This window comes from Pogoniulus pusillus, chromosome 29, assembly GCF_015220805.1.
Source record: "Pogoniulus pusillus isolate bPogPus1 chromosome 29, bPogPus1.pri, whole genome shotgun sequence".
NCBI lineage: Eukaryota > Metazoa > Chordata > Aves > Piciformes > Lybiidae > Pogoniulus > Pogoniulus pusillus.
Window position 1 is genome coordinate 8,211,613 of NC_087292.1, and position 22,230 is coordinate 8,233,842.

Here is a 22,230-nt window from a genome sequence, read left to right on the forward strand (position 1 = left end):
GAAGCAAGGATTAGTAAAGCCCACTGCTGGGGCTGCTTTACAGAGAGCCCTCTGCCACCAACTCCACTGCTTTCAACCAGGGACACAAGTTCTGCTGCCAGTTGCAACTTTCCCTTTGCTAGCAGAGGTGATAAGGTGTTAAGCAGAAAAAAAAATCTCCTAAGTGCTGTCTTCAGACTGTGTCCAGCACCAGTCAGCTTCAGATGCAACAGCACAGATACACCAACAGTCAGACTTGCAAAAGATAGCTACAAAATCTCCAACTCCAGCTTGTTTTACTATCCCAGACCAGGAATGCGCTTGCCTGTATCTGGAAGATGTTCTTATTTACTATTTCTTCTGTACTGCCACATTTCATTATAGATCCATAATAATAGTTACTGCACGAGGCAGTCATGAGGATTACTTAATTAGTGTTTGTGAAGTGCTTCAAGATCCTCAGATGAAAGGAGCTAAGAAATGCAATGTATAATTATTATGTATTATTAATAAACTTCAGGCATATTGACAGGAGAGGAGACACCACTTTTTTTCCTTTTATTTTCTAAAAAGATTTAACTTTCATGTTATGAAAAGACAGATCTACCAAAACTGCACAAATAAGTAAACAAGGAGTGAAAGCTCTCTGATCCACCACTCAGCCCGGGTTCTTCTGATAGCAGACAGCAAATACTGCCTCAGAAAGTGAGTTATGTTCCTCTTCTGTGCAGACACCTGGTGAGCCCTAACTTTTTGAAATGGCCAGATATGAATGAGTACAGGGATATTACAGCAGCTAGCGACAATGGAAGAGGTCAGATGCATCGGTTGATGTGTGATCACGGTGGATAACAAAAGCACGCAATGCAACAGAAATTGTGCAGAGCATTAAATGAGCATTTCGAAGAACAGAAAAATTACAGCCATGTGAATGAAGTTTTTCAGAGCTAAGAATGTGCCAGATGCAAACGAGATTCCCAGAAATATGAGGAAACCAAATCTGAGGTGGATTCCTAGGCAGTTTCACAGAAACATTAAACCCTGGTGTGTTACAGCTGCTTCTTGAATGCTTATGGCTAGAACCCAGCTGCACAAAAGTGGCCCAGGGATTAGGGGTGGATTATGACTCTGTTCCTTGGTTCATCAGAGACCCTGAGAAGCCAGTTAGTCTCACTGTACTCCCTCCAAGTACATTAGGATAGCTGCACTGTTTTCCTCCTCAAGACAACTGGAAAACAAACATGATGTACTCAAATGCCAGGAGGAGAAAGCCAGGGACCATCAGATGCTGAATTGCTGCAGAAAAGGTTAAGACTGGACATAGTCATTGGAACAAAGGAGCTATGCTTGGTGCTTTCTGCCCTATCATTTTCCCTTGCCAGGTTATATCACTATCAGGTGCCACTGGTACCAGCCAAGCAAAGCATACCTGGCACATGAAAAAGATGTCCTGTGTCTTGGGAGGGATGCTTACCACAGTTTCTCCCCTTACAAAAACTTCTAAGTAGTGAGACTGAGACAGACCTCTTTGCTTACAACTTCCATTTATTCTTTTAGCAAAATGAGCATTTTAAAAGATGCTCACAAAGAATCTTAAGTATAAAACAAAATTTCAGCATAATCATGTTTTAGCAATGTCTTGTCCATCAGTAGCAATGAGAGAGCATTTCTGGTATTTATGCTGTCTATGCCCTTAAATGAGATTTACAGCTCCAATTTGTTCAAAAATGAGCAAGAGCAAATGGACTTAAATAAAATAAAACAAAACTAATCTGTGCTTTTGGCTAGAGACTGTACGAATCCTAGTCCAAACAGCACTGAATAAGTCAGCAACTGATCATGTACTGCAGAAAAATTGAACTTAAAATTATTGTTCCTTCCATTTGTTTTGACTGTTCACCCAGCTCATGTTACTGACATCAGCTTTTTGTTGTGAGATGGATGCCTGATAGATGTTGTCAAGATGAGATTCAGGTACCACAAGTACTTCAGGTTTTGCTTTGCTGTCAATCTCTCTTATCCAAACACAGGTTTCAGACACATGACTAAGAGGCAGAGCAGTGAGTTAAGGCCACCTTCCCTACACTGCAATGCCAGCACCTCAGGATATGAGTCACTAAGTATTCATTAAGCCCTTGGACCAACAGTCCACATTGCAGGACCAGAATAGCTGCAAAGTACACCAAAAACACTCACAGGAATTACAACAGCTCTGTGAGAGAATTATGAATGGGGAAAGGGGGACGTTCCTGAAACCATCAATACATCTTCAAGGCCATGCTGAAAGGAACCTCCAAACTATCAAGAAACTCCTGCTCTGACCTTGGCATTCACACAGATAACCTTGCATCAAAGATGGCAATTGATTTGAGGAGACACTGCTCCCGTTGAGTAATATTCTAGTTGTTATGTCTGCTGTGCCCAAAGGGGAGCTGATTGCTAGGATTAGTTCTTAATTGAAAATAAATATCTTCCTTACAGAGGTTAACTTTGGTGCAAAAGAATTCCCACGTGGAGGGGCAATTTTAACACAGCATATGTGCATACACATCAACACAGACCGCATGGGCTATGTATTGGGATTTACCACTTGTCAGTATAGATTTTTGTATGTAGTCTAACATCTACACTCTTGCTATTCAAAACATTTCATGATGTCCCCTCTCTACATCCAGATCTGCACCAGAGAGCACTGAAAGTGCCCCAGTACAGACCTGCTTTTACACCTACCAGAGGAAACGTGCTGTTTTCCTGTACCCACTCATTCCTCAAACATGACAAAGTTTTCCTGGGGTATACTCATGCAGGTTAGGCTCATTTATATAGGAATGCCTCTGCTGAAACAAGAAGAGGTTCAGTTTCTCACTCTTTCCCCTTAGATAAGCTGTCAGAGGATTGCCAGGACCTTTCCTTGTGTGATATCTCACTGCAGGCAGCTGACAGGGGCTGCTGGAAGCTGATCTATACCATTAAGGTGTACTGGCAATATGGGACAGGAGAAAGCTAGGGTCTCCCCACAGCTCTAGCCCTCCCCACTGACCTTGGGCAATGAACACCACTTTGAGGTGTGGATAATATGTATATCACAGGTTTGTCCTGCCTTAACTAAGACATCTTTTCAAAGCACTTGGAGAGCTTTGCTTGATGAGCACAGACATTGTAATGCTCACCTGTTCCCATTACATTCAATTGGATTTTTACCCTCCAGAGAAACAGGACTGGGGCTGCTGGTGTTAGTGGGGGACCCAGAGAATAACATTTTGGGAAGGGCAATGGCAGGCACAAACACATGGTGCTTGCCTAGGGATGCCAAGGAAGCTTTTCTAGGCTTGCTCTGGAATAAAGAGTAGATTATTTTCATTAAAAATCAGAAAGAGATCTCCCTGAGTCCTACTGGTGAGCATGTTCTTTAGTGTCAGGTTGTAAAGCAGACAGGGGAGGCCAAGAAAAGCTAGGACAGCAAAGAGAAACTCTGGAGCAGGCAAACTCACAGGGGAAGCTTCCTACAAGGTTTACTTCTGCTGTACTGAGTAATTGAGAACACCAGGAGGTGAACATGTGGCTACTGCCCTAAGGACTAAACTTAGGGCAAGATCATCTTAAGGATAGAATGGCAAAGCTAAAGCAGCTCAGGCACGACAGTTAAGTGCCAGGGTGCGGGGCAAGGCTCCCTGAGCTCTTGCCAGCTCATAGGTCCATGGCACAGAGAAACACAGAGCCCATTTACCCACTCGGATCTTGAAGCAATTCTGCCCCACAAGGACAGCGACCTCCAAAACTGAACTCAGCTCTTGCTGTACCACAGTGCTGGTGCTCCCAGTTCTATCACAACACTTGAGAAGCCAACCCAGCTTGTGATGGAATTGAGCCTCTAGGTCTTGGAAAGAAACTGGGAAGCCACCATAAGAGTAAGGGTCTGATCTTCATCTGCCCTAATGTAGCAGAAGCAGTAACAACATATAGCTTCCATGTATAGCTTTTTCAGAGAAGGCTAATATTAATGTCTTACATTCATTGGCCACATTGTGCCTTCTCTGTTGTTGCCAGACATCTCCATGGAATAAATCATATCGACTGTGTTTATTATAAGAACCAAGTGATCAGCTGTGAACTTTCTTTGACATAAATATTTTGCCATCAGCAATGATAAATAGCAACGTTCATGTTGTATAAGTAACATTGGATTATTCCCCTCCATGAGGGCATTTACGTCAAGAGAAAGCAAAAGAAAATTGTGATCTTCAGGATCAAGAGGAACAGGCAAAACCAGAAATGTGATGGTGGAGCTATTTATCCCATTGTGTAAGAAGAAAATGTTTTGGGTTTAAAATTAAATTAAGAAATTTACTTTTTCCACCCAGCTTAGGAGCCCCTCTGCAGAGCAAACTCTGAGCGCCACTGGAGTCAGCGCTCACCCACTGGGTATGGCAAGCTTGGCTCAACAGCGCATGAGTGCTTTCGCACAGGTACCAGCCTAAGCTGCACCCACACTGTGTGAGTGTTACACCATGCTGGCATCTCCTGGGAGGATCAGGCCCAGCACACTTCTTACAAGTCCAATTATTGCAAAACCTCTGTATTTACAGCTGATAAAACACGGACTTTCCATCCTTGTGAGATTTGTTGCCTTTTTGTCTGGAGATGGTGGTACCTTAAACCATGTCTGCTCACTGGCTGAGCAGGATGGGAGAGCGCTGAGCAGTGAGGGGAATTAATTTCTCAGAGAGATTTTTTTCCTCAAAGGTGCAAATGAGAGCTGGTGCTTTAAAAATAGCATCAACTATACGTCTATAGCACAGATCCTCTAAGGAATTCAGCCTGAGCATGTAAGCTTGTCACTTCCCTCCTGAGAGATATCAATGCTTAGGCTGAGGGAGGACCACAAACCTGCTTCAGGCTCTCCTAGCAGAAAGTAACAGAAAAGTTTAAAATCCACAGCTATGCTTATATGTACATGTACTTTGTGGACTGTATCACAAGTATATCAAAATAACTACTTGAGGTAACAATTTTACCTCTCCTTTTTATCAAATCATTTAGAGACTGCAGACCTGATGGCTTGGATTGCAAACTGTAGAATTCAAGTCATTTTCAGGCAGCTGTCTGCCTGGATACAAGAGCTGCTCAGGGCTGCAGTAACAGGTCTGGAGAAAGGATCACCTTCGAAGGGTGAGGATTTCATCTGGAGAGCTTAGCACAATCTTCTTGTTGGCAGATGCATCCCACCCAAGAAATAACACGTGATGTGAGAGACTAACAAGCCCAAGTCATGGCCAGGATGTCTCCTGTGTTGTAGGGACTCCCAGTAACATTCTTTAGGGCCAGGGAAGAATCACCAGACATAATTACCAGCCTGGCAATATTACTAGGAGTATTTTTCCTCTCCCTCCCAAGCTGGGAGGCTGTAGTGCAGAGGAGTTTTGAGAACTGACAGCACAGCAATATATTGTGGGAAGGTCATCAGAGAGAAGCAAAGGGCACATTGCAGTGAAGTGAACATCAGAATTAGAGCTCCCCAAACAAAAGATTTAAGAAGTCCACTGGAAGGATAAACACCCAGAAAAGAGCTGCAGGATGGAAAAAAATTGATACAGAACAGCAATTGTTTATGTGTCCACAGGACAGTGCTGTGCTAGAAACCCAGCAATAAGCTGTAGATCAAAGTGGCAAATCCCTGAGCCCAGGGGAAAGACTTTGGAATGAGGCTCTACTTTTGAGAATCTCCAAAGCAAGAGCTTACTTTGGAAGAAGTGAAGTCTCCCATATATAGTAGAAAAGCCAAAGCAGTAGCTGCATCAGGAAAAGGAAACTCACAAATGCAAGCAAAATATGAGCAAGATGACTTTACAGGCAAAGTCAACATCTGCCCTGTGATAGAGGTCTCAGAGACAGACAAGATATGGCTCAGATGTGACCCCTTCAATTAGGGAGAGAGGTTTCCTCTGCTGAATGCTAAATTCAGGCAGGTCTAGAGATGAATGAAAATTGCATGCCATAAGGGAGGGCCAGGAATAGAAAGCCCATGTGGGGGAAGAACGCTCTAGATGTAGCGAATGCATCTCCAAGAGGCTTTATCATTCTTATTTTGTCACTACTATCAACAATAATAAGGAAAAAAACCTTACAGAGCAACCTCCCCAATCCCTGAGCAATGCATCCAGAGATTAACAGCAGAGAGCAGTGGGCAGCTCAGGAAAAGCTGTTCAACAAATGTAGAGGCATGCATAATAAGATTACTGAATTGGGGATGCATGTTTTCAAGGATAAAAGAGATATTATAGCACTGGCAAAGGCATAGTAGGAACAGGGCAAAGGATAAGTAGCCTGCCAGAACAGAGGAATTGCTGCAGCTGAGCTCCCAACAGGACAGGGACAAGTGGGAAGTGGAGGCAGAGAGGAGGAGAGGAAGTGCACATCCTATTTGACATGCAGATATGCAGAGAAGCTTTTTGCAAAAAGTAGGTGATGTCATCGTGTTTTTTCTCAGCCTTCAAGACAGTAAGAGAAAAATAGATGAAGCCAGCACATGCAGAGGAGTCTGTAAGACGAGCAGACTTCCCCCCACCCCCTACCCCATGCAACACTAATTGCTCAAATATTGATTGGGCAAATAATTTATAAGGGCTAAAGAAAGGATTTCTTTTCCTCCTAAGAGGCAAAAAGGGCAATGGTCTTGCAGAGTTGCTGGAAAGGTACAGGTGATGAGATGATTTCCAAGATCATAAAAGTTAATTAAGATGTTGAGTTGGTCTAATTTATTATTTGTTTGTTCTGGGAAGCATGGAACAACTGCAGTCTGTGCTTTTGCAGGATGTTGTGAAGCCTAGTTGGATTTCCTGCCAGGCTGGCTGTCCCGAGGGGTGGGAATGCCTCACCAGGCAGGTAGACCCACATACTCTAACTAGCTTGGTTAGCAGAAAACAACCACTACAGGCTCTGCTTTTGAGAATCTCCAAAGGCTTTCTTCAGATGAAGGGAAAAGTCCCTTACATATAGCAGAAAACCCAAGGCAGTAGCTGCATCAGAAACATGAAAGTCACAGATATAAGCAAAACCCAGGGCTGCTAGCTGGGTTGTGGGTGACAGAAACCAGGTGCCCAGGCTTAGCACTGGCCAAGGAAAGAGTAATGAAGATTAAAAGCCCAAACCCAAGTGCTGGAGAACTGCTAATCACCATTGCTCTGCCATGGACACTAAGCCCCAAAAGAAAAGAGCAGTTCCTTGTGGCTTCTGGAGAGCTGCTTTACTTTTATGAGGAAAAATACCACACAAAAAAAAAAATGTAATAACTACTCCAGAAAAATACCTGCACCTCATCTTCATCCAGGGTAAATCCAGACAGAAGTGAGCACCAGAGAGTCATCTATGGTTAAAAATGGATGTTGCGAGTACACCAAAGTATGCTATTTAAAAAAGCCACCACACAAAGCTCAACCACCAAACTGTTAAGGGAGACTGGGAGAATGATAAAAATAAGCAGGAATATGCAAAAGCAGTGATTGAAGGAAGAGGAGGAAGCATCCACAAGGACTGCAGTGAGTATTTCTCAGGGATATGCAAGCAAATAAAGTCACAGGAAGCAGGAGAAATAGATCCCTTAAAGTATCTTGCAGGGCTAGAGAGAAATGAAGAGTTTTATTAAATAACTGCCTGTTAAATGTTGTTTTTTTTTCATTTGAGAAAGAGTCAGTCCTCAGTTCTATGCATTGGGGTTTTCCCACTGGGCAAGGTGAACACAAAGGAGTACAGCACAAGTAAGTGCCTCTGACTTCAATAGATAAGTGGGTAGAATTGTTTGGGTGCATCTCACATAGCCTGATAATGGGGAAGAGCTGAGGTGCTGCCCCACACCTTCATGGCACCTCACACAAGGATGGTGCAGCTTTGTTTACAGCTGCAAGGGACTGCAACATCATAGGAAATGAGCAAATAGCCCTCTCTAGTGCTAGGGGGCAACAAGGCAGTGAGTCAGGATATCAACAGCTGTCTGATGCCTCACCGTAGAAATCTGGAGGCTCTCAAAGAGTGGGTATGATAAAATTCAGCAGTGCTCTTTCCAGTCACGTACAGGGTGAGGCACCACACATAAATAAGACGCTGCTTGCCATGAGGTGGTTAGTTTAAAACCCAGACAGATCAGTCAAGAGATATAGATAAATCCTGAGTGGATAAAAGAAAAAGAAAAAATAAGGTTTAGGAGACTGTCTCTCATTTGAATGCCATTCTCCACCCTGAGGTACATCACATACAATTTGATTTAAAAGAAACCAAAACAACAACCAAACAAAAACCCAACCACAAATAGCAAACAGCTTGCTCTCAGGATTTAAGTGGTCCCACTATAACTATGAGAAGTTCTGCAGTAGGCTGTTATGAAAGAGTCAGGTGGGGTGTTGTGCAGAGCTACTAAACTACAAACAGGAATAGCAGAAAGGACACCGTGCTGGAGCAGAAGTTAGATGACAGGGCATGGCTTATAGAGGGGCTACAGGTGGTTTTGAGTGAGCGCCTGCATTTGTAGCCATTTTCTGGACTTCTTAAAGGAAACATGAAGGGAGAATGTATTTGTTACATTTGAATGGAAAAAAGCTTTACACCATGTGGCACAACTTTGAAGAAAAAGAATAAACAAGAGTAGCACAGACTTTTCCCAGCAGTGACTTCAGGTCCTTCAGAGTCAGTCATTAAACCTCAGAATAGTTTACTTTGTTCCCTTCCTAGAGAAACAGTTTGAGCTCCCAGACCTGGCAAGACAGATAGAGTCTGGCTTTAGAAAAGGTGAAAGAAGTTCCTGAAGGCTCATGGCCTCAGTGAAAGTGCTCCACTGAGCAGACAGATGAGGAAAGCTGCCCAGGAGCTATCAGGCAGAGGCTCAGATTTAGAAAATGCAATGTAAAACAAAGCCTGGGCACAGCTGGGTAGGTCAGATAGTGGGTCAGACTGCCAAGTTCTCCCCACGTTCTTCCATAAAAAGCTGAAGACTATGTCCAGCCTACCCAATATGTGAAATGAACTCTCATGAAGGTGATCAGAGTGAAGGGTATACTCCAGCATGAGAGAAAAGCTATCCAACATCAGGGAGAAAATCGGATAAGGACTAGGCTTAGCAGCTCTTCTGTCCCTGCCCGGTAAGCTAATTGTTCATCACGCTCATCTTTCTTGCTCCACTTGCAATGAGTAGCAATCTGTGTTTGGGAACTGCTGGAATATTTGAGGCCTGAAAACACACAGTACCATTTTCATTACCATAATGAAGTCACAGAATGGTAGCTTTAAATGGGAAGGATAACAACACATTGCCATTCACTTCAATTAATGCAGAGCTTGCGATGCTGACTGCATTTACTCTCAGAATTTTCTGAGAAAATAAAGCTGGAGTGTATTTCATTTATAAATCACAAAAGACACTTATTTGGCAAGAATGACCCCCTGCTCATATACAATAAATCATGAACATCAACAGTCTCTAATGGATTTTGAGTCAGTGCCACAGACAGCAAAGCCCGGGGCCTGTTTCAGGATTCCAGGACTGTGCCAAAGGAGCCTTATAAATGATTAATGCATTCAGCACACTGTCATCTGTGCCATTGGAGAGAAAAAGACATTCTGGGGCTCCATTTGTCATTAAAAAAGTGATAATCGGTTCAGCAGCTGACCATGTCTCTCCCTTCCCCTGCCAGAATGAGCCATTTAGCTCCACACTTCATAAAATCCCTTCCCCAAACTTTCAGACCTGCTTTTGGTTCATGATGTGCAACATTTTGACAAGAGAAAAGAGTGGGAAAGAAGAAGTAGTTTGCTTTCATAAGTAGCCCACCAAAGCCAGGCTTCCTATGAGATGGAAATAAGGTTTGCATTTGCAAACATGTGTACAGCAGGGATGTGACATTAGAAGCAGCTGAGGCCTTGTTCTACTTCTTTGCCATACTATGAAGACACCAGTACATAAAAAATTCAAATTTTGGTCCCTACTGCTCAGTCTCTAATGCTTTTCAGTTATTCATCCCACAGTTTCAACCTCTTCCCCTTCACTTTTGTCCCCATGGTTACTGAATCACTGTGTTCATCAAGAATTTCCTCACTAAAGAATACATGACTAACGTGAGACAGCTAGATTATCAAAGCCAACTCTGACATTGGTTTCTCCTAACATAAATCTTAATCTCCCAAATGTGTTCAGGTAGATCTGTTGCACTGGCACCAACTTAAGAGCAAGCAGCACTTCAACTATTGACAGAGACAGAGCTGCAGTAGTATTGCACAGGAAAACTCAATGTAGGCTGGAATTAGGTAAAAGATTAAACTCCAACACCAGCTTCAGCAGACCCAGGCTTGCACAGAACAAATAAGTAGGAGGTGCATTTCATCATAACATTTTAAATGAAGCTCTAGAAGGGAAGGCATTGTTTACTGACTGGTCCTAGGTCTAAGAGTTCAAGTAGATTTCCACATCTTACAAGCCAGGTTTTTTAAGCAGTAGGAGTCACACATTTTAAGCCCAACAAAACGTTACAAAATGCACCAAGACACCACTGGATAACAACTTTACAACCTCCAGCCACACAAATCAGTGTATGTTGACCCACAGGCCATTAGAGCTGTTCCCACATGGAGCATCCCTGGCTGCCACAGGGGAGCTCAAAGCAGATCCCTTTCAGACTACTGGCAAAAGATATGTTAAAACTTGTTTGCATCCAAGAGGTTTTCTACACCTTATTGGCAGCATCTAGCCACAAGTGCCTAAACACTAAATCAAATGTAGCAGGACAACACCTCCTGTAAGTGTCACCAGTCATAAGACAACACAGACAAGGTCTGTGGAAGAATGTAGAGCTCTTACCTTGGCCGCTACGGAGGAGTTGGGCTTCTCCAGGAGGTCCCAGAGCTTTTTCCTTTTCTCTGCACAGCAAGTGTTATCAAATTCCTCCCCTTCCCTTTCCCTCAGCGTCTCAGCTTCTCTCTTCAGCTCTTCATTCATCTGCTCCTTCTTCTGATGGTAGCGGGCCTGGCAGCAGGACTCCAGGTAGATCTCGTCCACCCCCCAGTAGTCTAGCTCCTGGCTGAAGGACAAGGCACACATCTCCTCCATCATGTGCAGCTTGCCAGTACGGTAGAAGTTCAAGATTGAGGTGAATGCCCCAGGATGCCTATCAAAGAAGTACTCGTTCTCCTCCAGGTTGTAGTCGTCACAGATCTCCATGAGGGAGTCGTGCGTGTTGCAGTCTCTGAGCTTACCCAGCCTGGTCCGTGGCAACCTGTCCAAGGTCCGCCAGAGAACCTCGTGGGCCAGGCCCCCCACGTTGAGCTTGACCCTTCGGGAGCAGGCCTTGCTCCTGACGATCTCTGTGGGGTCCGGAGGCAAAGAGGTAGTAGAGCGAGATCCATGCTTATTCATCCCCAGAGGCATCGCTGGTCCCCCTCCGTCTGGACGCTCCAAGGTGCGGCGTGGGGCAGGGCGCTGGGGGGCCGGCTCTGCTCACCTCTCCTTGCCCTCCATGCCCCAGAGCTGTAAAAGAGGCCAACCATGGGTCCCGCTGCACCCGGCCGGCGCCCCGCGCCCTGACCCGCGCCCGGCCGCGCTAATCGGCTCCGGGGGCGGCGGCGCTCTGCGCCTCGCGGTGCTCTCCGCCTCGCGGTGCTCTCCGCCTCGCGGTGCTCTCCGCCTCGCGGTGCTCTCCGCCTCGCGGTGCTGAGCCGCGCCTCGGCGCGCGCTCTCCGCGGTGCTGAAGGCCGCCCGCTCCCACGTGCCGGCGCCGCCGCTGCCGCCGAGCTCCCCCGGGCGGCGGCCGGGTGTCCCCCTGCACGCCTCGGCCGGGGGAGCTGGGAGGCTGGGGCCTCTGCTAGCAAACGGCAGGGAAGTGCTGACTGGTCGAGGAGGACACAGAGGTAGCCCAAGTGCCGCTCGCCCCCGGGCCGCTAGGCAGGGGCGGCATGGCACGTTGTCTCCAATCCCGGAGCGCACCGGCCCCGCCACGACCGTCCCCTGAGCGTCCGGCCCCGCAGAGGAGCCTTGCCGGATCGCGGACCGTCCCTACGATCCAAACGGGTCAGCCCCCGCTCCTCGGAGCGGTGCCCCTCGCCCTGCCTAGCCGCTGAGGCTGCAGCGAGAGGCGGAGGCTTTTTCTAACTCCTGTTCTGCAGATTTCCCCGAGGAAAGAGCTAGGGAAGGGAAGAGGGGGCATTTCCAGCCACTCTAACGATACTGCCTGCCCAGGGACCCCTCTCCGCACATCCCACGCCGACCCCTGCATAACGAGGAAAGCATCGGGAACCGGAATTAGGCAAAACCCGGAGCCTTGCTCGCAGAGCCGGGCGCCTTGTGACACCCCTGAGCACTGTTGCTTACACAAGATGGCACGAAGAGAAACCCCTGCACGGAAAGGAACGGCTTCTCCACGCCCAGCCGGCACACCTCCGGGTGCTCGGCCCCTCTCCCCGCCAAGTCAGGTTTTCCCCAGCCACAAAAACGAAGCATCCCCCCACAGCCTCTGGGCAGCCGCTGCACTTCCCCTCTCTCGACCCGAACCCGGCCCTCACCTACCTCCTCCTGCGGGATCCCAGCGAGGCGGTGCGGGGCTGTGCGGGGCCGAGGGCGGCTACATCCTGCGGCGGGGCGGGCAGCAGGGGCGGCCCCGCTCGCATCCCCCCGCGGGCAGCCTCAAGGCGGAGGGATGGCGGCGGCGCTCCCGGCTGTCCACGGAGCTCAGGGGGAGGGGAAGGGAAACGAGGTAAATCGGATCTCTTGGCAGGAAGCTTTTCAAGGCCTTCGCTCAGCTGCAGCTCCTTGATCCTGCCTACAATCAACCCGAAGCCGCAGCTGCCCCCGCCTCCCCAGCCCTCTCTCCGTGCAGACACAAAGGAAAGCTCCGGTACTTCCTTCTGCTGCCTCGGAACGGAGATCAACAAGTCTAGTCTGAGCCTCCAGCTTTTCCCTGCAATTCTGTCCCGGAGTTGTTTGGAGTGAATTGGAAGTTGGGGGTGGAAGAGAGGAAGGCAGCTCCACCGTGAGCTGGGATGCAGCATTGCAGGGCAAGTTAACACTTTCCTAGCCGGGCACGTTCGCCCCAGGGCTGATTTACAGCTGGGGAGGAGCCCGCAACAGACCTAACACCTGGGGGACAGCCGCAGCAGCCTTTTTAGAAGGAATGGCGTTATTTCCACCATCCTCCAGCTCCCGCTGGTACCACCCGTGAAAACAGGAGCAGGGATTGGTGCCAGAAAACAAATGATGAGCAGACAGTGAGAATAAGCTCAGCAGGGCCCCTGCTGCCTTCCAGGCCTGATTCGCTGAGCCAGGAGCAGCTGAGCTCAATAAGGCTGCACAACACTCTGTGTGAGGAATGAAGCTGGCCCTGTTCCTCACACCATCAGCCCCTGTTAAAGGAAAGGGCCCTTCTCAGAATAGTTGCATACAATTGCAGATCACATAGAAGGAATAGCAACAAACTTTGTTTTTTTTTTGTTTGGTTGGGTTTTTGTGTGTCTGACTTTATGTGACTGACTAGGGAAAAAATGTTCAGTGCTGCTTTTCTGCACTTTCTATAGTTCTCTTTCTAGCTCCCACCTGGCTCCTGTTGCCCAGTGTACACAATGTCAATGCTATGTGCAACCTGCTCTAGACAAACCTGCTTTGGCAGGGAACTTGGACTAGATGATCTCCAGATGTCCTTTCCAACCTGTATCATCCTGTGATTCTGTGTTATGCTATTATATTTGGTGTTTGAATGTCCACACCTTTCTTAGAGATAGCTTTCTGAAATGCCAAATGGTGTTTGTGTCTCTCCAGACCCTCTCACAATGGTATATCCTCTGTATGTTTCACAATTTCTAGCAAGAAGTGGACACTACTTTCCTCCTTGTAAAGAGGAAATTAAGAGAAAAGCAAGATCACCCTGAAGGGAGGTGGAAGGGAGAAATGAGAATAAAACCTGTTGGTCACCTAAATCCTATTCCAGTTCTTCACTGAAGTGGCTCCCTGTATGCAATGAAAACCTACAGGCAGTATCCAGAGTATTTCAGTTCTCGTTGTGCTTTCTCATCATCTCACCTGCAGGCCCTACTTTGCTGCTCTTAGAGCAGAGATGAAAACACCTGATTAAGCCTTGGGAGCAGAGATGAAAACACCTAATTAAGCCTTGGGAGTCAAACCTGTTAACAATTAGGAAGTGCTTTGAAACTTCTAGCTGGCAAGAGAGCAGGTTTGTTAGCACTGACCTTCGGGGCCCTCTCTTATGAGAAATGCAGGGCCCTTTTCTGTGGGAAGAGGATGGTGGGAGGGAAAATTACAAGCAGCCTAATGCAGGGAGAATCAGCACGGTTCGATCACTGGGAGAGAGGCAGCTTGGATTTATTAGCAGGTCATTCGTATCTTTCTGCATCACTCTTGCTACCCTGCCACTGTCATTCACGTGTTCTGCCAAGAGGCTGGAGAGCCAGGCAAGGAGGAGGGCACGTGAAGGAGCAGCATGGAAGCACAGCCTCCTCTACCGCTGCATGCTCACCTTTACACACACATCTTCTGGTCAGCACTGGAAAATCACACTGGAGCCTCAGGTGGAAGCTGTGAGAGGGAGCTCTGCTCAGGTCAGACCCTTCAGCTGTTGGTGCATAGGGTGATGTAGAAGTCTGGGGAGAAAAGAGTACAGCTCCACACCAGGACATCTGCTCCTTGCTGCCTTTCTTGTCCCATGAAAGAAAATTTGTTAACAAGGGGCAGTGCAGGCCTGAGGATGCAGAAGTGTGCAACCTGCACTCTCTTCCTCAAGGTTACCAGGCCCACTCTTGGCTTGGATATTCCTTTCACAGTTTTGTGCCCTGAGGTTCTGTAAACTTAGTATATGGTTCATTAATTCCACAGCTCATGGAACCAGCCAAATGCAGTCTGTGGCAAACCCTGTTCCTTTCCAGATATTGCAGCAGTTATTGACAAGGAAACACCTTAAACCTCAAATGCTTCAGAGGAAATGTGCAGAGTATGGCAAATATGTTTTCCTGGGCTGGCAGTCAGTATGCAGATAGCAGAGAAGCACAGAATTAACCAGGTTGGAAAAGACCTTCAAGATCATTGAGTCCAACCTATAATCTAAATCTTACTTGCCATGCAGAAAAGAACTATAAGACAGTGTTTGCTGAGCACAACAGGGAAATAGGCTGAGCCTAAGTGTGGAAATATCTCTGTGCTGATCTGCAGGCACTTCTCTGTCTGCACAGGGGAAAGTATCATGCCTTCATGAACACCCAGGCCTGTACAACAGTCTGGCATCTTCCCATCCGTCCTTTGAAGCAGGAAGTGAGGCTGATTTGCCTCGTTTTACTAGTCGTGGGAAAACAAAAGGCTACGAGAAAAGGAAAGCTCCTCACCCTTAAACAAGGGCCCAGCCTCATCACAGCAATGCTATGTGGAATGTGTAACAATGGGTTTCCAACAGAGATGGGCACAGCACCTTTGGTGGTCCGCGGAGTTTTGGCTTCTTCTTGATGCTGAGGGGATGCTGGGGTTCATATTCTACAATGAGCTATAGGATGTAACAATAACCTGCATTGTTCTTGCAGCCCAAGGGCCTTGTACTTGTCCTCATGAGTGCGAAAGGCAGTCGCACACAATAGCCTGTCTCTGTTACTGAGTGTTTCCTATTATCTCCCTTTAAGGATTCCTTAGTTTCCAGGGATTTTCTTTCCAGACCAGAAACACTTTAGGTACAATGGAAATTTTCTTTTATAGTCAAAAATCCTTTTCCCTAGACGTGGAAAAAAAGTATCAGGTTTCTTGGCAGAGATCTGTAGCAATTGTTTAGAAGTCACAAAGGGCTGAGGCAGAGTGTGGAGTGCCTTGTGCTACCGACAGCCCAGGAGCGTGGAAATACTGGAATGCTAGGGAAAAATACTGGAGGCAGACAGCAAAATACAATCCAAAAATGAATCTTAAAGAGGCAGAGCCTGGATGGTAATAGCAGCATCTGGGTTTCATCATCACGTTCTCCCTTGCTGGAAGCCCCTTTGGAGGACTTTAGCTGTAGCTGCCAACTCATGCTGCCACAGAGGAGCAGCTCTGTGGGCAAAAGGGAAGCCTTGGTAGCCACAGCTTTTCTGGCCCCTGGCCTGTGCCCCCAGCAGGCTCTACCATTCATTCCAGCCCTCAGGCAGATCATCCTCTCACCATGGTAAAATAATGCCTTTCCTAAACTGTTAATCTTTACTTTTAAGTCCATATCAGCTTTCTGGTCCAGAAAGCAGAACCTGACCTCTGCCACACTCTCTGGGGCCTCAGAGAAGCACTGAAGTATCTGGGAGGAGGACTAAGCTGCTGGACTGCATATTTGCAACAACAAGAGAAAAAGAGAGGAAGAGGACAGAGGTCTCATCAGGGACAAGAGAGCAAATGCCCCTTGGCAGAGGACAACTGTGTGAGCTGTAGAAGAGAGAAGGCAGCCCTGGGCAGCCCTGTAGAAGGTGAAGGCAGCCTTTTCTCATGTTTGGGAGGACAGTAGCCTCATGTCGACCCTGTCCTGTAAAGAGCTGAAATTTTCAGCTTACCTAAACTTTTCAGATGCATTTTGAAGCCTCACAAGTGCCCAAAGTTCTCTCGGTTGCAGAAGGTTTCTCTCCCTTCTGCCACTTCAAGGAGGGGCAGATCAGAGCAGCATCACTGCTTGCCTGGCTTCTCTCTGAGAGTGGCTCTTGGTGCTTAGTCAGCCCTGGGCTCCTGTAGCCTTCAGGAAGAGGGCAGGAAATACATCAGTGCCAACTGGTTATCAGAGAAGCCTCTGGTTCAGGTTCTCACAAAAAGTGTTCAGAGCCATTCCTCTTGGCTCCGGCTTTCTACCCTTTCCAGGATGTGCATTTCCATCTGTGTATCTATTAAGTCTCCTCTCTGCTCTCACTGACCACAAGCCCACACCCTCTTCCCAAGGATGGCTCCATCAGACCCACCTTTCCTCTCAGTTTGATGAGCCTGGGAGACTGACTGAAAGCTACGGAAGCATCAACCTGTTCCCTAATGTGGTTGGGTGTGTAAAACATCACCCATGGGATCTGTCTGTCTTGTTCAAATTGAGATTGAAACCAAATACACCTTCAGGGAGGAAAAATACATGAGCAATTCTGATGGCTGAGGTATGAAATGCCCTTAGTAAAGTATTTTGTCCCTGTTACCCATCTGCTAAGGAATTTACAAAATGAGCTGAGAAACTAATTTTGTCCTACCTGCAATACCATAGGCCAAATCCTTGGAGTCCCAGATCCTCATCTTGCCCAGGAAGGACTGGTGGCATCAGGATTCCACCAGTCCCTTCACACCAAGAAGGGCCAAGGGAGTTGTTTCATTCTCCTGATTTGTGCTGCTCAGGCAGGACTGCCACCAAGAGAAATCCAGCAGCCTATAATATGTTATCTGGCATTTATCTCTAAGCAGTGAGCCCTGCAAAGCAGCTGGACTTGCTCTTATTCAGCAGCTGCGAGTTTATGAGCCCCTGTGAAGGGCTGGAAGCTGACATTAGTCACCTTGCCACCAGTCAGGAGAGATGGCAGCAGGGCTACAGGGGTCAGCCAGAGATGTGACCTGTCTCTTGCAGGGGTGACCAAGTGCCATCCAGACCACTTTCTTCCCAGCTGCTGAGGACAGCAAATAGCACTGCAGCTGTTTTCACTCTACAGGGACTGTGGCAAGCCAGCTCCACGCTGACTGCCTTCAAACTGGGCAGTCTTTCAGAGAGCCAGGACCTAAATGCAGTATCATTGCCAGGAATTCATGGGCAGAAGGTGATGTCTGCACTCCCTAAGCTCTCCCAATGGCTGAAATCCATCTGGAAGCTGGGGGAGGCAGCCTAGCTGGGATCCCAGCCATGGGGGAATCTGGCTTGTGGGGAAGCTCCCTTGCACAGCCGGGCAAGGAGCTGCAGATGCCATAGGGCAGCTGCTGATGCAGGTAGGAAGATGAAGCTCCAGCTCTGAACAAAAGACATAAATAGGGATGTAGCAGGAACTAGATCAATATAATTGACCCTGGCATGTTTGCCACCAGCCCTGTGTGATAGAAACAAGAATCTCTGGTTCAGAGGCAGTGGATGCTGCTTCTCTTGCTGGGCTGGAAGAATCCTAACTGCTTTAACCAACATTTGGAGAACCAGCCTGGCATAGCAGGAGGTGGGGAGTCCTCGCCTGCTGTGAAGGGCAGGAGTGCTGAGAAAGAGCAGCAGGGAAATTATAAGTCCACCTGCCCCCAGTAAAGAATATGCTGGCTTGACAACAAGGCTTTTGGCAATAGGACTCCAAGGAGTAGAGCTAGCAGTCAGGTCTGCAGAAGAGCTCCCCTTTCCTGGCAGAATCTTCCCCATGCAATTGGAGCAAACAAGCAACATTGCAAAGGAGTTGGGGCTTGGAAGAGCTATCCAGGTTCAAAATGTCCTTGCAGCAGAGGAAAATAAATCAGGTCCCTTCCCTAAACAGCTTCCACTTAAGCCTGGAGACACAGTTCCCTTAGGAACACCTGGAAAGGTGGCAACAGGTAGTCACAACTTGAACATGCTCCTGCCAGGGTTCACTCCCGCCCCACAGCTGGTTTCTGTTATGCAGCTCCTCTTTAACAAACCCAGGCTGAGGGCTCAGCCTTACAGGCAAAGCAAACACATAACTCACCCAACAGATGAAATCTACTTCAGGGTCTAATGCTGGAAAAATGCCATCACTGGAGTATCCTGAAACACGGTGAGTTTTCTCAGGATAATGGATAATGTTCTTGCATATGCGGATCCTAAAAGGACTCTGCAGTCACAGAGCAATTTCAGAAACTTCCTGCCAGGAAAGTACCATAATATCCTCTTTCAGACTGAGGGAAATTGAGACAGAGAAGGATTGAAGTGACCTGCCAAAAGCTGCATGGGGCAGGGGATGAACGAGCAGCTAAATGCACTTTAAATCTTAGGAGATATCCTTTAGTTATTCCTCCCAAGACTTCTTGCTTGTCCCTGTTATTGCACTCACAGGGAGCACATCTGTCAGAGGTTTCTCCATTGATGACAGAAATCTCCACAAGAGTCATATGTCTCAGTGAGAACAAGGTTGGTGGGGATGCCCAACAGATTAAGGGGTTTATTGCTCTGGTTTTTTATGAGCAACTGGCAGAAAATAGGCAGGCTTTGAGAAAGGTGCATGAGCCCAACCCTTCTCAGTCGTTCCCTAATCTCATTTGCCCCGGACTTTGAATAACTGCAACTCTTCCTTCTCATTCTCCTTTGGGCCATTCAGCAGTCACAGGTGAAGATGCTTTGAGGTCAGGAAGCCTCTTCTCACTCTTCTTTGTGCCATTCAACAGTCACAGGTGAAGATGCTTTAAGGTCAGGACTGTGGCTGTGAAGTGGCATGGGGTAGGTCAAGCCTAATTTCAAGCAACTACTTAATGTTATTTCTAGTACTAAGGGGCCTAGCTTCCCTGTGGGTGAGCCCTGACAAGGCTGGGCATCTTGTGCCACCAATGGGACTGGCTTCTTGCTGGAGGAAGAGCTTTCATTTCAGGCTGTCTACAACTACCTGAAGGGAGGTTGTAGCCAGGTGGGGATCGGGCTCTTCTCCCAGGCAACCAGCAACAGAACAAGGGAACACAGCCTCAAGCTGTGCCAGGGCAGGTTCTGGCTGGATGTTAGGAGGGAGTTCTTTACAGAGAGAGTGATTGGCATTGGAATGGGCTGCCCAGGGAGGTGGTAGAGTCACAGTCCCTGTAGGTGTTCAAGAAAAGACTGGATGAGGCACTTAGTGCCATGGTCTAGTTGACTGGACAGGGCTGGGTGCTAGGTTGGACTGGATGATCTTGGAGGTCTCTTCCAACCTGGTTGATTCTATGATTCAGTGACATCCAGTCACAGCTTCAGGAATAGCATAAACTATCCCTGGGGAGGGTCACTTCTATCCTTTCTTGGGTTATTTTGCTTCTCTCACTTGTCTTTAATGAAATATATTTTAATTTGCAGGATTATGAAGATCATTTTGAGGCAGTTTATCCAACGCTCTGCTCTCCTTCCCTGTTTTTCCCCAAAGTGTTCATGGGTGATGCAGAAGGTTGCAAGAAGCCACTCTTGGAGGCTACTTCAGATTAAACTTCTTCACATGGGACAGCATTATTCCTTGTGAATTTTAGTGACCTCTTCTAAACATGTCCTTTTTACTCTATGCAAAATTTCTGCAGGAGAATAATACCCAGCACCAGCTAACCAAAAAGAACAAATTGATGTGGTTGTACAACTTGAAAACACTGCAGTAACCTACTGAAAGTGCAGCTCTGCCTCCTGGATCTCAGCAGAAGCATAGGATGCTGAGAGCAGAGTAGGCATTGCTACAGCACCCAGTTCCAAAGATGCTGTGGGTCTACATTTGGACACCAGGCTACTGCATACTGCCCATGGAGCAGAGCACTAAATCGGGGTTGTAAAGAGTCAGTAATGGAGCCAGAAGATATCTGGATCTGACCAGGAGGAAAACCAAAGTATGGAGCCATCTTAAGATCATATATATTTGGATGCTTGTGTGGCCCCTCTCTGAGGGTGCCAGCATTTCTCTTTCCCTTTAGGATCTTCAGCCTGAGACTGTAGAGCTTTGTCTGCTGCACTTTTCAGTGTGCTTACTGATCACTTTATTTTTCAAAGCTGCAGCTGGAAAAAAGTGGAAGCAAAGCAGATTTTCAGTTTCTTAGAAATACTCTGGCAATGAGCACTTGCCCAGAGAGCAGAGCCCTTTGCTCAAATCCTTCAGCACAGTAAGGCTCACACTGCCCCAAGTGCCTTAGATTTAAGTGCCAACACTCCAACCAGCCTTGCAGCAAAACCTTACCCCAACATCTGACCCAACCATCCCTGCCCTGTTGAGATTTGTTTTCCAGCATGACTAAACATCTAAAAAGGTCACCAGCTTAGAAATCTCTATCATCTCTGAACTCCTAGCACAGGAGTACTCCCAAAACCTTTTTGCTGTCCAAACTGCCCCTGTTAATACAGAATTCAGAGTTTTACTGAATGCTTTCTTTCCTGCAAAAAAACAGTTGTAAGGCAGCCTTTCTGTAAGGCAGATCAGGCTGCCTTTGCACATAGGACAGAGAATCTGGCAAGAAGGGTTTTGAAACCCCTGCCTGTGCTCTGGCCAGCTCTGAAGGGGTGGTCAGCAGCACTCAGATTCACTATGGATGACAGAAATCATTGTCACCTGCTTTGAAGCAGATGAAAAGAGATAGATTGGTTAAACTCCTGCAGCTGTGCCTCTGGTGAGCGCCTTCAGGGAGCAGCAGTCCTGGGCACCCACATGTTCCTCGTATCTCTGGTGGCTGGAAAAGCTAAGGATCCAAGGGGAAGAAAAGGTCCCAGTGTAAAAACAGAAGTATTACTCCACATTTGGAAAGCCTTCTTGCTCCAAGCAGTGACACGGTGGTCACAGGTGCCCTGCAGAGGATATGACAGGGGCATCCAGCCCAAGACTGTGAGTCTTCAGCCCAGAGTCACATCATGGAGAACTGGTTTAAGTACAGTGATGAGACATGAAGATTTAACACAGTTACAGCCTCCATTACCTGGCAACAAACTCTCATCACCACATCCTCCCTGTCTTTCAGACTGCTTCTAATCCTGCCCCAAGTGTTCACATGAGACTTCCCTCCCTGCTCCTAGCACTTATGTTCTGATGTTCCAGTAAACAAAGCGATAACAATAGCAGAGATTCCTTAGGATTACCATAATAGAGATTTTTATTTTGAGAGAGTTGGCAGTTACCTGCCTTTGCCCTTTTCCATACATTAAATATTAAAACCCCAGCCAATGCAATGCAAAATTTAAAAGGCCTCCAATCCAGGCAGTTACACTCCAGTGATCAGGAAATCCCAGCAAACTCCTGAACTTCTCACCCACCATTATGTTCAGAGAGCAAGCAGGCATTGCAGTGTTTCACAGCTGTTCTCCAAAATCCTTTGATAACCTTTCAAGCTCAAGCTTAGCCATTCAGCCTGTGTTTTCAACCTACCTCCTCACTCCTGACAGGTTGTGGAACAAAGTTGCTGTCTACAACTACCTGAAGGGACATTGTACCCAGGTGGGGGGGGTGGCCTCTTCTCCCAGGCAACCAGCAACAGAACAAGGGGACACAGTCTCAAGTTGTGCCAGGGAAAGTATAGGCTGGATGTTAGGAAGAAGTTCTTCACAGAGAGAGTGATTGGCATTGGAATGGGCTGCCCAGGGAGGTGGTGGAGGCACCGTCCCTGGAGGTGTTCAAGAAAAGCCT

The 22,230-nt window shown here is 47.3% G+C and overlaps 1 protein-coding gene and 1 long non-coding RNA gene across 2 annotated transcripts in view; one reads left to right on the forward strand and one right to left on the reverse strand.

The window, feature by feature from the left end:
- The window catches only part of KCNB1 (potassium voltage-gated channel subfamily B member 1), a 136,468-nt gene extending 123,259 nt beyond the window's left edge, over nt 1–13,209 (reverse strand). The window contains exons 1-2 of the mRNA XM_064167504.1: nt 12,521–13,209; nt 10,820–11,485 (exon numbers count right to left, since the gene is read on the reverse strand). Of these exons, the coding sequence (XP_064023574.1) occupies nt 10,820–11,386 (567 nt within the window). The 5' untranslated portion in view covers nt 11,387–11,485; nt 12,521–13,209. The remainder of the gene's footprint in view (nt 1–10,819; nt 11,486–12,520) is intronic.
- A 5,392-nt stretch (nt 13,210–18,601) lies between these two features.
- LOC135188211 (uncharacterized) lies at nt 18,602–21,878 on the forward strand. Its single transcript, XR_010307612.1, has 3 exons — nt 18,602–18,681; nt 19,222–19,340; nt 19,941–21,878. It is a non-coding gene; the product is annotated as an uncharacterized LOC135188211 (long non-coding RNA).
- Nucleotides 21,879–22,230: the final 352 nt, after the last annotated feature.